Below are 17,168 nucleotides of genomic sequence, written 5' to 3' on the forward strand. Positions count from 1 at the left end.
TTCTGGCTTATTCTCCCCCTACCCCTGTAGCTTAGGACAAAGCAAGGCACTGAGAATCTTCACACAAAAAATAACTGTAACTCCAAATGCAACAGTATTTTCTAAGTTGTAAAGCACACAGTATTGATGATTTGCAAGAAGATTTTAGTTTAGTAATTTGAGTTTTTAAAGGTGGTAAGCAGATGCAATATGAAATAAAATTAAATTGCAGCATGATAAGGTTAGTCTCTCTTTTTATGTTTTCTCTTAGTCTTTCTAATTACTTGAACCAGAGAGCCTCATTTGTTGACCACATGCCGCTGATAGCTAACATTTGCTAATATCACTTTTTCCCTTAAACAAGGAGCAAACGCAGGACCTGGCTCAGAACTTCAGCAGCCAGAAGCATCCAGCTAGAATCTCCTAGTGCTGCTTTGTTCGTATTTATTTTTCTGCTCATCTTTCATTTAAGGATGCGATAGGCTTGCCATTAATGGTGATGATCCAGAGTTTCCTTTTCAGATAAGTGTGGTTAAGTAAAGATGTGACCAGGTTTTAAAAATACTGATGAAATACCAGTTTATGTGGTAGAGGAAAAATGTGAAAAAAAAAAAAAAAGGCACATGAATGGTGACTGAAGTTAGGAAACACCTGCATAACGTCCCTGACACAGCTGCAAAGCAGTCCCGTGATCCAGAGGAGGGAAGTGACCCATTTGGTCTCGTGGATCATTGAGGGATATAGACAAAGGTAACATCTGAGTGGAATCTCAGATTCTCAGGGCAATGAACGAGTATGAGAGGACGCTGCAGGCAGCGGGAATAGAATAGCCACAGGGAAAGAGAGAACAGGACGTGGCCATGGAATTGTTTCACTTGAGGGAGCCACTGAGGGACTTAAGGCATTTGAGTAGCCTGGTCAGATTTGCATTTTTTAATTAATTAATTTATTTTAATTGGAGGCTAATTACTTAACAATATTGTAGTGGCTTTTGCCATACATCGACACAGATCAGCCACGGATGTACACGTGTCCCCCATCTTGAACCCGCCTCCCACGTCCCTCCCCATCCCATCCCTCTGGGTCATCCCAGTACACTGGCCCTGAGAGCCCTGTCTTGTGCATCAAACCTGGACTAAACCGTCACTAGCTTGAGCAGGTTCATCTCTCTGAGCTTCAGTTTGTTTATCTGTAGAATGGGGGTAGTTGAGACAGACATATGCTGCCTGCCCCTGGTGCCTGGGGAAATTCCCAGACATCTGTCTTGCTCCTCCTCCAGGCAGGGGGCTGCACTGACTTTCAAGAAGCCCAGGGCCCCTTTCCTGGGTTCTGGGGTGGTGGTGGGTGGGTGGGGTGGGGTGTTCACAGTATTCAGGATTGTTAGACTGTACATTCAGCAGTGGTGACGGGACAGCAGGTCTGTCCACACTCACAGCGCTGAGCCCCTCCTGAGTCCTGGGGGGTCCTCCCAGCTGACGGCTCGGCTTCACTCCCGCTACACATTCACCTCTGGTCATGGCCCTCCCTGCTCTTGTCCCAGCCCTGGCCTCCTGGGGAATCTGCGAGCAGAAAACCCCTGTCTTCAGCCTATTCTTTACATCTTAGTGGAGTCACAGTTTCTGCCTTGGTGAGGGCTAGGGAAGGAAAAACGGCTCTGGGTACCTGTGAGGGAGCAAAGAGAGATGGGAAATATGTGTGTGCAGACACACATTCCAGCACTTTGAGCCCTGCTCTGCCCAAGCAACTCCTGGGAGGATCTGCTCAGCTTGGCAGCTCGTATTTCTGTGGCGAGGCTGGGGGAGAAAGAGGCTGCAAAAGCCCTCTTGCTTCGGAAGTATGTGTGTCAGGGACTTTCTCCCTAAGAATTCTAAGTTCCTGGATCTGTGTCACCCACGGCCACCCCTGGCCATGATGAGAGAGAAAATGGTGAGGCCAGGAGACCACAGGGAGGGGTGGGCAGCTCAGCCCAGAGCTTCCTGCAGGAATCCAGGGAAGCCTCTCACATCCAGGCAGGAGCCCAAGGAGCCTGGGACCTGCCCTCCTGCCCCGAGGCTCCCTCGGGCCCAGGCCTCTCTTGCTGTCTCTGATCCTCCAGCCAAGTCAGGGGTGAGTATTTTCGTTTCCTCAGCTACCTAAACTCCTGGAGGATTCTTCTGGAGCTGTGACAAGTGGAGCGTATAAAGGCAGAGACCTTGAGGTCAGGTTCAGTTCAGTTCAGTTCAGTTCAGGCGCTCAGTCGTGTCTGACTCTTCGTGACCCCAAGGACCACAGCACGCCAGGCCTCCCTGTCCATCACCAACTCCCGGAGTTTACTCAAACTCACATCCATTGAGTCAGTGATGCCATCCAACCATCTCATCCTCTGTCATCCCTTTCCCATCCCGCCTTCAAATTTTCTCAGCATCAGGGTCTTTTCAAATGAGTCAGTTCTTTGCATCAGGTGGCCAAAGTGTTGGAGTTTCTGTCTCAGCATCAGTCCTTCCAATGAATTCAGGACTGATTTCCTTTAGGATGGACTGGTTGGATCTCCTTGCTGTCCAAGGGTCTCTTAAGAGCCTTCTCCAACACCACAGCTCAAAAGCATCAGTTCTTTGGCTCTCAGCTTTCTTTGTAGTCCAACTCTCACATCCTTACATGACTACTGGAAAAACCATAGCTTTGACTAGACAGACCTTTGCTGACAAAGTAATGTCTCTGCTTTTTATAAGCTGTCTAGGTTGGTCATAACTTTTCTTCCAAGGAGCCAAGTGTCTTTTAATTTCATGGCTGCAGTTACCATCCGCAGTGATTTTGGAGCCCAAAAAATAAAGTCTGTCACTGTTTCCACTGTTTCCCCATCTATTTGCCATGAAGTGATGGGACCAGATGCCATGATCTTAGTTTTCTGAATGTTGGGTTTCAAGCCAACTTTTTCACTCTCCTCTTTCACTTTCATCAAGAGGCTCTTTAGTTCTTCGCTTTCTGCCATAAGCATGGTGTCATCTGCATATCTGAGGTTATTGATATTTCTTCCTGCAATCTTGATTCCAGCTTGTGCTCCATCCAGTCCAGCATTTCTCATGATGGACACTGCATATAAGTTAAATAAGCAGAGTGACAGTACTCCTTTCCTGATTTGGAACCAGTCTGTTGTCCCATGTCCAGTTCTAACTGTTGCTTCTTGACCTGCATACAGATTTCTCAGGAGGCAGGTCAGGTGGTCTGGTATTCTCAGCTCTTGAAGACTTTTCCTCAGTTTGCTGTGGTCCACACTGTCAAAGGCTTTGGCATAGTCAATAAAGCAGAAGTAGATATTTTTCTGGAGCTCTCTTGCTTTTTCGATGATCCAACGGATGTTGGCAATTTGATCTCTGTTTCTTCTGCCTTTTCTAAATCCAGCTTGAACACCTGGCAGTTCTTGGTTCACGTACTGTTGAAACCTAGCTTGGAGAATTTTGAGCATTACTTCGCTAGCATGTGAGATAAGTGCAATTGTGTGGTAGTTTGAACATTCTTTGGCATTGCCCTTCTTTGGGATTGGAATGAAAACTGACCTTTTCCAGTCCTGTGTCCACTGCTGAGTTTTCCAAATTTGCTGCCATATTGAGTGTAGCACTTTCACAGCATCATCTTTCAGGATCTGAAACATCTCAACTGGAATTCCATCACCTCCACTAGCTTTGTTCGTAGTGATGCTACCTAAGGCCCACTTGATTTCACACTCCAGGGTGTCTGGCTCTAGGTGAGTGATCACACCATTGTGATTATCTGGGTCGTGAAGATCTTTTTTGTATAGTTCCTCTGTGTATTCTTGCCATCTCTTCTTAGTATCTTCTGCTTCTGTTAGGTCCATACCATTTCTGTCCTTTATTGTGCCCATCTTTGCATGAAATATTCCCTTGGTATCTCTGATTTTCTTGAGGAGATCTCTGGTCTTTCCCATTCTGTTGTTCTCCTCTATTTCTTTGCACTGGTTACTGAGGAAGGCTTTCTTATCCCTTCTTGCTATTCTTTGGAACTCTGCATTCAAATGGGTGTATCTTTCCTTTTCTCCTTTGCCTTTTGCTTCTCTTCTTTTCATAGCTGTTTTTAAGGCCTCCTTAGACCACCATTTTTCCTTTTTGCATTTCTTTTTCTTGGGGATGATCTTGATCACTGCCTCCCGTACAATGTCATGAACTTTCATCCATAGTTCTTCAGGCACTCTGTCTATCCAATCTAATCCCTTGAATCTACTTCTCACTTCCACTATATAGTCGTAAGGAATTTGATTTAGGTCATACCTGAATGGTCTAGTGGCTTTCCCTACTTTCTTCAATTTAAGTCTGAATTTGGCAATAAGGAGTTCATGTTCTGAGACACAGTCAGCTCCCAGTCTTGTTTTTGCTGACTATATAGAGCTTCTCCATCTTTGGCTGCAAAGAATATAATCAATCTGATTTTCATTTTGACCATCTGGTGATGTCCATGTGTAGAGTCTTCTCTTTTTTGTTGGAAGAGGGTGTTTGCTATGACCCGTGTGTTCTCTTGGCAAAACTCTGTTATCCTTTGCCCTGCTTCATTCCGTACTCCAAGGCCAAATTTACCTGTTATTCCAGGTATTTCTTGACTTCCTACTTTTGCATTCCAGTCCCCTATAATGAAACGGATATCTTTTTTGGGTGTTAGTTCTAGAAGGTCTTGTAGAACTTCATGGAACCATTCAACTCCAGCTTCTTCAGCATTATTGGTCAGGACATAGACTTGGATTACTGTGATATTGAATGGTTTCCCTTGGAAACAAACAGAGATCATTCTGTCATTTTTGAGATTGCCCCCAAGTACTGCATTTTGGACTCTTTTGTGAACTCTGATGGCTATTCCATTTCTTCTAGTTCAGGTAGACCAGGTTCAAATCCTGGCACTGTCCCTAACTGAATTTTTGGTGTCACAGGTCACTTACCTTCCTTGAGCCACCTATGAGATAGAGCTCTTTTCTTTTTAATTCATTAATTTAAAACTCTTATTTGTTTATTATTGAAGCATAGTTGATGTACAATATTATATAAGTTGCTTGTGTACATTGTAGTGATTCACAATTTTTAAAGGTTAAACTCCATTTATAGTTACTATAAAATATTGGCAGTCTTTCCTGTGTTGTGTAATATACCCTTGTAGCTTATTTTATACCTAATAGTCTGTACTTCTTAATCCCCCACCCCTATGTTGCCTCTCCCCTATGAAATGCAGTTGTTAATGGTACTGACTTCCCAGAGTCTTAGGCAAAGTGAATGAGAAATAATACATGAGAACCACTCATTGTCAGGCACATGGTACTCAAAACAATGTGGCGATTGATATTATTGACTGCAAAATATCTGACCCAGTGCGTGCAGTGTGCACTTACTTCGATCTGATTGCCTCTTCCTCCAGGAAGCCTTCTCAGAAGCCCCCAGACCAGGTTAGGTCTTGAAAAACATGGTCCTGCCCCAATGCTCCTAAGAGGCCTCTTGAGAACGGTACCTGTGGTCACTCCTCCGTCTGGCATAGTCACAACCAGTGAAAATAATGATGTGTCACGAGCCATGCTGATTAACATGCTCTGATTGCGGCCACGGCTGTGTGGAAGGAAGCCCCAGGACCACAGGAGGGGATGTTAAAATATTACATTAATCATCCCTGTAATTAATGTCCAGCGTCCTCCTTCCTCCCTGGAATGCAGCGTCAGGAAACGTGCCTGCTCATCTAATGGTGTTTCTCCATGCTTAGCAGGCTCTTAGTAAATATTAAATAACTGAAAGAATAAGAGAACCATTGAGCCCAATTCAGTTTTATCAGGAATTCAATCATTCCTTCCTTCAACAAATACTTCTTGAACGTCTGCTGTGTGCCAGACACTATTCCAGGCTCTGGGGGTATACCACCGAACAAAACAGACAAAGATGCTTGCCCTCGCGGGGTTTATGTTTGCCTGGGCATTGATACGTATCCCCGAGGGATATCTTGCTCATCACTCTTGGAACCGTCTTCCATTTTTAAATTTTTTCTTTTAAAAAGTTGAAGGATAGTTAATTTGCCATGTTGTGTTAGTTTCAGGTGTAGAGCAGAGTGATTCAGTTTATGTTATCTATACTCCTGTGCAGATTCTTTTTCCATTAGAGGTTATTATTAATACAGGATACTGAATATAGTTCCCTGTGCTGTATAGTAGATCCTGTTTTTTTCTTGTTCCTTAGATGCTAACTTGTGTCTGACTCTTTTGCAACCCCATGGACTATACCTGCCAGGCTCATCTGTCAAAGGGATTTCCCAGGCAAGAATACTGGAGTGGGCTGTCATTTCCTTTCCCAGGAAATATTCCTGACCCAGTAATCGAACTGGAGTCTCCTGCTTGATGGGCAGATTCTTTACCACAGAGCCACCTGGGAAGCCTCCTTTTGTTTATCGATTTTATATATAGCAGTGTGTCTCTGTTAATCCCAAGCTCCTAATTTATCCCACCACCCCCGCTTTCCCCTTTGGTAACCATAAATTTGTTTTCTCTGCCGGTGAGTCTATCTCTGTCTTGGAACCACCCTCTTTACGATTGGGTTCAGCCATTCAAGGTTCAAGGTCCGTGGGAAACTTCATGTATCTTACCAGCGTCCACTGAGGGGGTGTGGAAGAAGCTTGGAATGGATCTGAATGACCCTCAGCCACCGTGGCTTCACTGGGAGCCCCTTCAACTACACTGACACGCCCGCTGTCTTGCAGGTCATGCTCTCAGAGCGAAAAGGCACAGATGAACTATATGCCGTGAAGATCCTGAAAAAGGACGTGGTCATCCAAGATGATGACGTGGAGTGCACGATGGTGGAGAAGCGGGTGCTGGCCCTGCCCGGGAAGCCGCCCTTCCTGACCCAGCTGCATTCCTGCTTCCAGACCATGGTAACTACCTGGGGGCCGGGCCCCTCCACCTCCAGGCTTCCAGGCTTTGGCCAGAGCGGTTCTAGCACTGGCCACCCCAAAGAGGCACCCGGGCCCTTCCCATCCTGGAGACAGAAAGCTGTCAGGCCCAGGGACGGCCGCGGAGGATTTTTCTGAGGTTGCCACTGAGAAACGCTCTCCCCTGAGGCAGATGCTGTTTCAAAAAAGATAAAGGAAGGAACTCAGGCAATTGGTTTTATAACCAACTGAGCAGGGCCCTCCTCTGGCAGCAAGAGGTGACCTGGGGACGGGAACTCAGGACTTTCAGTCCCACAATCTGAGATGTTCTAGCAGCAGTTACAGATGGGGATGAGGGCAGAGGTCCTCACGGGTGCCCCTACAGGGTCACAGTCAGGCCTCCAGACCCTTCAGATAAATGCGTGATTCCATGCTGCAGGTTCCATGGCCCTCATAGGACTCCTGGGGCAGGGGGCGCAGCCTGGGCAGGGGCTGGTGAGCTCAGAGCCAGGCTTCTAAGAAGAAGAGGGAATCTGTGTACTATCTGCTATTCACCGTGATTCTGCTTTCATCTGTGAGAATGAGACATCCTCTGAACAACCTCTTACCTTCCCCTTTGCACACTAGACCTGGGTCTCCATCCCTAAGCGGGTGCTTGTGGCGATCAGACCACAATCTGGGGACCCATTCACCTCACCGGGCTCTGCTATCACAGCCCCCATAGCATTGACTGGTAACTCTCCCCCTGTCTGTCTCCTTTGCTTTAAGAGCACGACCTTCTCAGAAATAGGACCTAGCTTTCTCAGCCATCTGCCTCATCTGTGAGCCTTTCCCAGGTACCAGACACTGTGTGTGTGGAGGGCGTGGGAGTAGGGGAAGGAAGGCAGGGCAGAGCCCAAATGCAAAGAGATACAGAGTTAATTCTTGCTTTGGAAGCTTCTCAGGGCCAAAGGCCTCAGAGTCTTAAAGACGTTTTAAGGGCGTGTTCAAGATTATTTTGACTTGCTCCAGTTTGCACCCTCCGTTCTGATTTTAGAACCCAACTCCTGTGCGTGATGGGATGCCATTGCAAGCTGTGTGTGCTTTAAAGTTTCTTTTCTCCTCCAGCATCCCCAAGTCCTCTGCTCCGCTAAGTTTGATTGAGTCCCCCGCCAGCCTAGAAAGACCCGGAACTGGGTTTGGGGTGGGTTTTCTCAGTGCAGGCTGTACCCTAGGGGTAAAACTCCCTGTGGTGAGAGGGGCAGAGTCAGAACCCGGCTCCTTCCTTGTTGTGAGAGTTTCTTGATACCTGTTGGGCTCAGAGGGACCTGGGTTCACATCTCAGCTTTGTCATTTTCTGGCTGAGTGGCCTTGAGAAAATTATGCAACCCCCCCGGGCCTCAGCCTCTCCATATGTAAAAGGGATAATAGTAGCTGCATCCAAGGTTGCTATGAGGAGGAAATGCGATTACATGTGAGAAGTGCTTAATGCAGTGCTTGTTACCTGGTAAACACTCTAGCACTCTGCTCAGTTGCTCAGTTGTGTCTGACTCTTTTGCGACCCCATGGACTGTAGCCCGCCAGGCTCCTCTGTCCTTGGGATTTCCCAGGCAAGTATACTGGAGTGGGTTACCACCTCCTACTCCAGGGGATCTTCCTGACCCAGGGATTGAACCACATCTCCTGCATTGGCAGGCAGTTGCTTTACTTTAGCACCTCCTGGGAAGGCCCCAAACACTCATAAACACTGGTTATCCACTTCACAGACATTTAACATTGGCCTTGGCCTAGACTGGTCCTGAGGTATAGAGCTGAGGAAGCTAAGTCCTCTTTTTGAGAAGCTGGGTCCTGTTTTCTCCTCTGAAAGCAAAGGCGACAGACAGGGGGATATTACCGAACAATGTAATGATGCTGTGATAGCAGAATCTGGAGAAGTAAAGAGATCCCTAGGTTGTTCCCTGATGCCACAGCGGCATCTGCGTTTTGGGTGAAGGGATGGTTTTTCTGCTGGGGGCCTTTCCCTGAATCCCAATCTCCCTGCCACAAGTCATCAAGAGAGGGAACATTCTTGGCAAATGTGTACAGTATTTCTTTTGGGGATTTTGACCCACCAGCCTCTTTTCGGGGTCTGCTGGTGAAAACAGGCTATAAGAAGATTTTCACTCCACTGCAGGCAAGACTAAGAGCTGAAGTCATGTTTACCAAAGTGTGAAGCATGTACCACCATGCAGTATGATGCTGGGCAGTTTGAAGGGTGATTTTGGGTGCTGCACGAATTTTAAATTGTGTTCTTTTTAGTTCGCTGTACATTCTTCTGAGTACCTCGAGGAGAATGTTTCTATTTGGTGCTAGCATGGCCATTAACATCTTTCTAATACTTGCCTTTTTCACAAAGAGGGAGAGGACCAGGAGTCAGGTTCTGAGCTTTGACAAATGGTAGTTTCCTTTTACTTACCTATTTTTAATTGAGGGATAATTACTTCACAATGCTGTGTTTGTTTCTGCCATACATCAACATGAAACAGTCATAAGTATACAGTTTCCTTTTTTAATATTTATTTGGCTGTAGTCAACATGAATCAGCCATAAGTATACAGTTTCTTTTAAAATATTTATTTAGGCCGTGCTGGGTCTTTATTGCAGCATGCGGGATCTTTAGTTGCAGCATGGAACTCTTAGTTATGGCATGTGGGATCTAGTTCCCTGACCAGGGATCGAACCCAGACTCCCTGCTTTGGGAGGATGGAGTCTTAGCCACTGGACCACAGGAAAGTCCCTAAGTAGCAGTTTCTAAGTCATTGTTTTGCTTTCATTTTATGTATTTTTTTTTTTTTTTTACAGATTTCATTCATTTAAGACAGCACTATAAAGTCTTTTAACTTTTAAGTTTTGAGGTATTATAAGACAAACATAAAGAAACCTCACACAATTAGTGTTTTAATAATGAGTTTTTACAGAGTTAAGCTCCTTACCACCATCCAGGTCAAGAAAGAACTTTGGCAGCCACTCTAAAAGCTTCTCTGTGTCCTAATCTCCCATCTCCCCACAAATGGTAGCTTGACTTCCTTGCCTGTCTCTATAGTTTTATTTATCACTTAAGTTTTATCATCCCTTGATAAGATAGTTTACTCTTTCCCATTTGTAGAAATTTGATGTGTCTTTAATATAATGATTTCCTTTTCCATTCCTTCCATCCTTTCTTTTACCTGCTAAAGAGCCTGGGTTGTCTGACCCACAGCATTTTCACAGTCCGAATTTTGCTGATTGCTGTCTGGGAGCTGCTGTATCTGTTTCCTCTGTCCCCTGTTTTTTTGAAAATTGGAATCTGGACCTAGAGGCTTGGCCAGACTCAAGTTTGATCCCTTGGGTAAGACCATAGGTGGCTTTTTTAATCCAAAGGCACATAATGTCCAGTCGCCTCTCTTTTTGTATGTTGGCAACCAGAGATGCTCTGTGTCTGGGTCCGTGAATTCATAAAGGACTGTGAGGTGGTGATTTCCTAATTCTATCGTTTCTTTTTCTTTATTAGTTGGATGTTTTTATAAAGAGAGACTTCCCTCACCTGTTTTTTTGTCCCCTGGTGATACAGTTCATCTAGAAATCAGGATAGATAAATGAGACTTTTCTGTTACTTGACAGTTTTCATGAATTGGTTCACTGTTATGCCCCAAAGGTGACTAAAGTTTGCTTTTAAAATAAAATTTTTGAGTAAAACAATAGAGTCTTTGTAAAGAAAAATGTTAAGTGAGCAACAATTCACATCATGTGAGACTTGGCAGAGATGGAGAAGGGCATGAATCTTACAAGTCCAAATCTCTAATGTTACCTTGGGGAGTTAAAGCCTGGAGGTATTCAAGTCACCACTAGACCCTTAGACCTCTAGATTCCCTCATCCCCGCGTCTTCTCTGTTTTCCATTGACAGTTCCTAAACTGATTCGTGGAGATCACCAGATGAAGGACAGTTTCAGTGGTAGACTAAGAAGGAGATCTTGTTCTCAAGGAAGAGGCTGGGCTGTCTTTGAGGAGCAGTTTTCAATTTCAGTTGGATGTGTTGAGATTGGGGGAAATTGATCACTGATGACTAATACTCATTAAATAAAGTATCTTCATTTGTAATTTACCATTTTAAACATGATAGAGTGGATTTGAGGCTCTTCTTTTAATGCTGAGTCTTGAATTTCAGTATGCTTTCTGGAACTGGGGAGTAGGGCCTGGGTGTTCATGGAAACGGTGCAACATCCTGGGTCCCCTCCATGAGCCAACACCCGCCAGGGAAGAGAGGTTAACAGTCAAGAGAACTGAATGGATTCGAGTCCTGTGTGGGGAGAAAAGCCTCCTCTTAAAGACTGGCCCCATCCAGCAAGGCTGGGGATGGAACTGGTTGCTTTCTGGTTGGTGAGGATCAGATGAAATCGTTATCCTGTCTGTATTGTTTGCGGGAAAAAAATGTAACTTCTCACATGCCTTGTGGGGTGGCCAAAATTAAGAAAAAAAAACAAAAACCTGTAACTTTAAATAGCAGAGTTATGCCTGGTTCAGGGAGATGCCCTTCTGCCAGTTGAGCATGAGGCCCTTGGGGGCTGAGCAGGGTCAGCTGAGAGGAGAGCCAAGACTCCTCCTATCTCACATCCAACACCACATCACTCAACAGATGCTTGTTGAGTGAAAGGCCCCCATTGAAATGTTTTTGTTTACTTTTTCCTTTGGCTAAGCACTTGTATTTTAAGTTTGCATCAACTTATTTCAGAGATTTAATAATGCAATAGGGCTTCCCCGGTGGCTCAGTGGTTAAAAAAAAAAAAAAATCTGCCTGCCGAGCAGGAGACCTGGGTTCGATCTTTGGGCGGGGAAGATCCCCTGGAGAAGGAAATGGCAACCCACTCCAGTATTCTTGCTTGGGAAATTCCATGGACAGAGGAGCTTGGTAGGCTACAATCTATGGGGTTGCAGAAATGTTGTACATGACCTAGAGACTAAACAACAAGAATAATTTCTACAATACATGAGACACAGGTTCAGTCATGTTAAGTCACATGGATGATGGTCCCTGAATGGGTCCCAGCATCACCCCCATTTCATAGACGAGGGCACTGAAGCCATACATATAGCTCGTACATTTCAGGGCCAGGATTGGAAGCCAGGCAGCCAGGCTCCAGGGGGCTTTATACTTCATCACTACACGGTGAGGTCTTCTGAGTGTGTGTTCCCTGATTCCCACTTCATCTGACTCGCCTGGGGTGGAACTGCCAGCAACCTGCCTGTCTCTCGGCCCCAGCGGGGGCTCAACCACATCCCTCACCTGCTCCTTAAAATACCAGCCCTGCTACCCCCCTCCAATTTTCCACCCTTGCAGTGGACCTGACTGTCCATCTGAGCGTCTACCATCGTGTGGGCCTGTGAATACTCTGCTTCATTCCAGCCTCACAAAGAATCTTGCAGTGGAAGGATTTATCTGACATCCCACCTTGCAGCTGAAAGGATTGAGGATCTGGGATGTGGAGGGTAGTTTGCCCTCGACACAGCACTGCTGAACCCAGAATCCAAGTTTTTTCTAATAGGTTATGTTGAGTCGCTACCAAAATGGCCTTAACAGATAAAAACAATAAAAAGCGGCAGCTGGCGTTAGCATGTCAGTTAGAGTGTCAGGCTCTGTGCTCAATACTCTACAGATAACCTCTCATTTTATCCTCCTGACACCACCCTGGGAGAGCCCTGGAACTGCCGCCAGTGTAGAGATAAGGGCACTGATACTCTGAAAAGTAACTTGAGCATTGCCACATGGGAGCAGGGGAATGGTAATCCCAGCTACTATTCACAGTGCTGTCATCTGTGAAAAGGGGCTGGGGGGCTGGGATTCGCTCTGTAAGACTCTAGAACCCTCAACCTTGAAGCCTTGCTAGCTTGCCTCTTACATCCAGACTCCTTTTTCTAGCTTTTAAATTATCTTCACTGTCACGATCACGTCTGATTTTAACAAAGACACCATAAGCACATACTACTGTTGACACTTCCTCCAAGGAAGCCAACCCTCAGAAATTTGCAATAGCTCAGGTCACACTGTAAGTGACACTAGTCTCCATGGTGGCTCAGCTGGTAAAGAACCTGCCTGCAATGCAGGAGACCTGGGTTTGATCCCTGGGTCGGGAAGATCCCCTGGAGAAGGGAAAGGCAACCCACTTCAGTATTCTTCCACAGACAGAGGAGACTGGCGGGCTTCCATCCATGGGGTCACAGAGAGTCGGACATGACTGAGTGACTAACACTTTGACTTTGATTTTTGACACTGTGAGTGGCAAGTGACCTAATGCCCCTTCAGGTGTTCGTTTCACTGGGAAAGCATCACCCACTTGTCTCACAAGGATATTATGATGACTGGAAAGACTTTATGGTCGGAGTGATTTTCAGATTTAGGGAGCCCTGCATATAGATGAGACAGAGCACTGTTAGCCCACTCAGGTGAGCAGGAAAGCCCAGGAAGGTGGTCATCGTTACCTTCTGGAATTACATCTCCCCTGACCCCAGATTGGTGCTCTGGAGGTGGAGCCTGAGCTGGAGTAGACAATATCCCTAAAGCCAGCATCCCTGAAAGTCAGATCATTACTGCCAGTCTGCAGACAGTACTAATGCTTATTGATTCTGTCAACAAGTATTTATTTGTTGACATAAACGTGTCAGGACCCAGCTGCACCACTGGGAGGATGCATCCATGAGCAGAAGAGATAAAAGTCCCCTGTTCCTTTGGAATTTACATTTGAGTGGGGGAGACAGACAATAAACAATAATAACAAAAAATAAGGGAGCAAGAGATGATGGATGAAGACAGAGATGCTATTTTTGATTGGATGATCAGGGGCGGTATTTCTGATAAGGATGACATTTGAGCAGAGACCAGAGCAAATGAGGGAGCAAGGCATGTGGATATCTCGGGGCAAAGTGTTCTAGACAGCAGGAAGAATGAGTGTAAACGCCCCAGGCAGGGACATGCTCGGCGTGTTTGAGGAGCAGCGACCAGGCCAGTGTAGCCCGAGTGGAGTGTCATTTTGTATCTTGTGACCCAGAATTCCTTTATGAATCAGCTACCTTTTAAAAAAAAAATGACAGATCTAGTATATCATGCTGCAGACTTGCTGTGTTTTTCTTGTATAGACAGAATTTGGAAGATAAAAGATTCTTAATAAAAGAAAAAGAATCTTGATGGTGGTCAGAATAGATAAAAGGGGAAAAGACGCCCCACCAATGTACGAAACAGCTTTTGTCATCCTTAAAATGATGCAAATTTAATTAAAAAAAACTTGTTTAGAAAAGCAAAGTTACATCAGAAGTATTCTTAGACAACTGGATTTTTTAAATCCTTGAAAAATATGCATGGCTCAATTTAACAGAAGATGTAAGATATCAAATTCTATTTAAGAGATTGTTCTAAATGTGTTAAAATTGGATTTGCACATGGAAAAGAATCAGAGATATAGACAAATCAAAACATTGATTTAGGGAGGGGCCTGTGGGTAATTGTCTTAATTTTGAATTTATATTACTTCATGAGGGTCTGTGATAAAATACCTTAAAAGTGTTGAATGTACTACAAGGTGGCAAAAGTTAATACTGACATTGTTGTTCAATTGCTAAGTCGTGTCCAAATCTTTGCAGTCCATGGACCATAGCATGCCAGGCTTCCCTGTCCTTCACTGTCTTCTGGAGCTTGCTCAAACTCTTGTCCATTGAGTCAGCGATGTCATCCCACCGTCTCATCCTCTGTCTTCCCCTTCTCCTCCTGCCTTCAGTCGTTCCCAGCACTAGGGTCTTTTCCAATGAGTTGACTCTTTGGATCAGGTGGCCACAGTATTAGAGCTTCAGCTTCAGCATCAATACACAGATGCAAAAGCCATCAGAAGGGGGTTGAATTTTTAGCGAATTGCTCGTTAGAGGAACTGGTCTTAGGAGAATGGGGTTTAGGCCCATTTTTCTAGAAGTACAAAGGGATAAGTAGGAGCTTCTCAGTCAAATAAATCTAGGTCTGAGATTTCTGGCTATGTGACCTCCAGGAATTCATTTAACAGATCTGAATATTGGTCTCATCATCTTTAAAGTGACATAAGAAGTGAAGATTAAAAGAGATGGTATACAAAGTGCAGAACAAATAATAAATGAGGCTACCCCTTTGAGCTGTGCTGTAGGGGCACCTGGCTGCCTGGGCACAAAAGGATTGCATTTCCTCCAGCCTTTTTGCAGTGTTTCCCAGGGACAGTTGACAGCCCAGCACATTCATGCAATTTCCCAACTGCCGGTGGGCACAGGCAGTTGAGTCTCCTTAGCAAAACATCTATTTTAAATGTTTTCTTTTCAATTGAACATATGCACTTCTTTTTTTTTTTTAAATAGAATTAGATTTCATGAGTCATTGAAGGACAGAAGTTACTTCCTCCCCAAATTTGCTGTCGTGGCCCAGCAAGAACTCAGTTGCAAGGCATGCTGGGAGGAACGTCAACCCAGAATGCAAAAAAGGACAGTGAAGGGGATGAGGATGATTTCGCTTGTAGAGCTGGCCCCTGATGGCATGTCCATTGAGTGTCTAAGAAGAGTGTCTAAGGGGTCCTTGTAATTCGGTGTCAAGTTTGGGTTGGCAGCGGTATCCAAGGATATGGTTTGATGTAAGAGTGCCGTAGGAAGCTCTTGGCAGTAATCTCTCTGGTTGAGTTGCAAGAAATAGAATACCCTTCCTTCAAATTAGCTGTTATAAAAGAAAATATTGGAAAGAAACGACCGAAAGGCAATACCTGAGCCTCATGAAGATCTAGAATCTGTAACTTCAAGGCTTTCTAGACTAAATCTCTGTTTCTTTCTCCTTGCTTTCTTTGTTCTTCCCTGCTTATGGTAACATGGCTTCCCTAGCCCCTTGTTTGTCTGTCCACCAAATTCCCCACATTCCTTCCAGTTCATACTCAGGAAAGAGAATCTGATAGGTTCAGTATAGGTCAGTTGTTTTATTCCTAGTCCAATCACCTGGTAATTGACTACTAGCCCAGTAGGAAACTTTAAGAAGGAGTTGTATCTACAGGGAAGGAATAACTGGTGCTCTTGTCAGGTGAGAGACAGCATCTTGAGTCCAAGGAGATCGATTGGGTTGGAGCGGGATATAGCCTGCTGTGAACAGTACAAATAGGGTATTCAGTGTCTCCAAGGAGAGGAAGCTGGAGAGATAGGTGTCTGGGCCTTAGGCAGCTAAAGCCATCCAAGAATCTTGGGTGCCGGAAAGGAGCCAGGAATGCAACCCAGGCATGCGGAGCCGGGGTCGGCAGGAATGGACACAGCCTGCTTCTGTCTGCCCTCTTGATGGTGACCTTTCACTGTCATTGTGTGTGTTCATTCAGTAATCAAAGGTCCATAGAATTCCAAGGAAGAAGAGAGATAGGCCTAGCTCCAGCCCATGGGGTCGCAAAGAGTTGGACACAACTGAGTGACTGAACTGAACTTGAGAACTTTGTTTTCTATGTGGAAGGGCAAAGCTTAGAAAGCTGAAAATACAGTTAGAGGAGCATCAGATTGCATGATTCTGATAGTGATTCTTAGGCTACAGAATACAGAGAAAATAAGGAGTCACACCCTCATATGAATGAGGCTCCACCAGTTTGCACAGACTCCCTGTGCCTCATCTGTTACATCTTTGCAAATTCCGTTTGGAGGAGAAGCTGTTCCTGTCCCTTCAAGGAGGCAGAGGAAGTTTAAGTAACTAATGCAAGATCTCAGAGTAAGCAGGATCCCTAGGATTTGCACTCAAGACAAGCTCATGCCGCAGCTAGAGCCCTTAACTGCACAGTGTCTTGGGAGAAACAGATGGATCTCTGCAGTAAGAGAACAGTTTACAGACAGGATTGATTAACCGACCAGCTTGGAAAATCATTAAAGATCATTAAATAGATTAACACTTTCTGCACTCACCTTAGAGAGGGTACACACTTGGAGTTGCCCACGTTGCTGATTTTTTCTGTCCAGGGCACCTTATTAAAAGTTCCAGGTGTCCTCCTGGCAGTCCCATGGGCATTGTGTCACATCCCACTTTCAGCTGACTTAGAGGAACAGTGATTATCTCTTTAAATGCCCTGCCATTTCCATAAGCCCCCTGGTGAATTCTGCACGTGCAGCCCAGCCATTATTTTATTTTTTTAATTTTTTTTTTTTGGCTGCCCTGGGTCTTAGTTCTGGCATGTGGTATCTAGTTTCCCCTCCAGGCCCCCCGCATTGGGAGCATGGAGTCTTAATCACTGGACCACCAGGGAAGTCCCCAGTCATTATCCTCATACTCACACTCCAAATTTGAGAAATGCTATCC

General features: G+C 45.2%; 1 protein-coding gene across 3 annotated transcripts in view; it reads left to right on the top strand.

Moving 5' to 3' along the window:
* Positions 1-17,168, top strand: part of PRKCB (protein kinase C beta) — a 367,525-nt gene that overhangs the window by 299,197 nt on the left and 51,160 nt on the right. For all 3 annotated transcript variants that reach the window (XM_061153030.1, XM_061153028.1, XM_061153029.1), the window contains exon 10: positions 6,691-6,864. In XM_061153030.1, the coding sequence (XP_061009013.1) occupies positions 6,691-6,864 (174 nt within the window). The remainder of the gene's footprint in view (positions 1-6,690; positions 6,865-17,168) is intronic.

This window comes from Dama dama, chromosome 10 (assembly GCF_033118175.1).
Source record: "Dama dama isolate Ldn47 chromosome 10, ASM3311817v1, whole genome shotgun sequence".
In the NCBI taxonomy this organism is placed as follows: domain Eukaryota; kingdom Metazoa; phylum Chordata; class Mammalia; order Artiodactyla; family Cervidae; genus Dama; species Dama dama.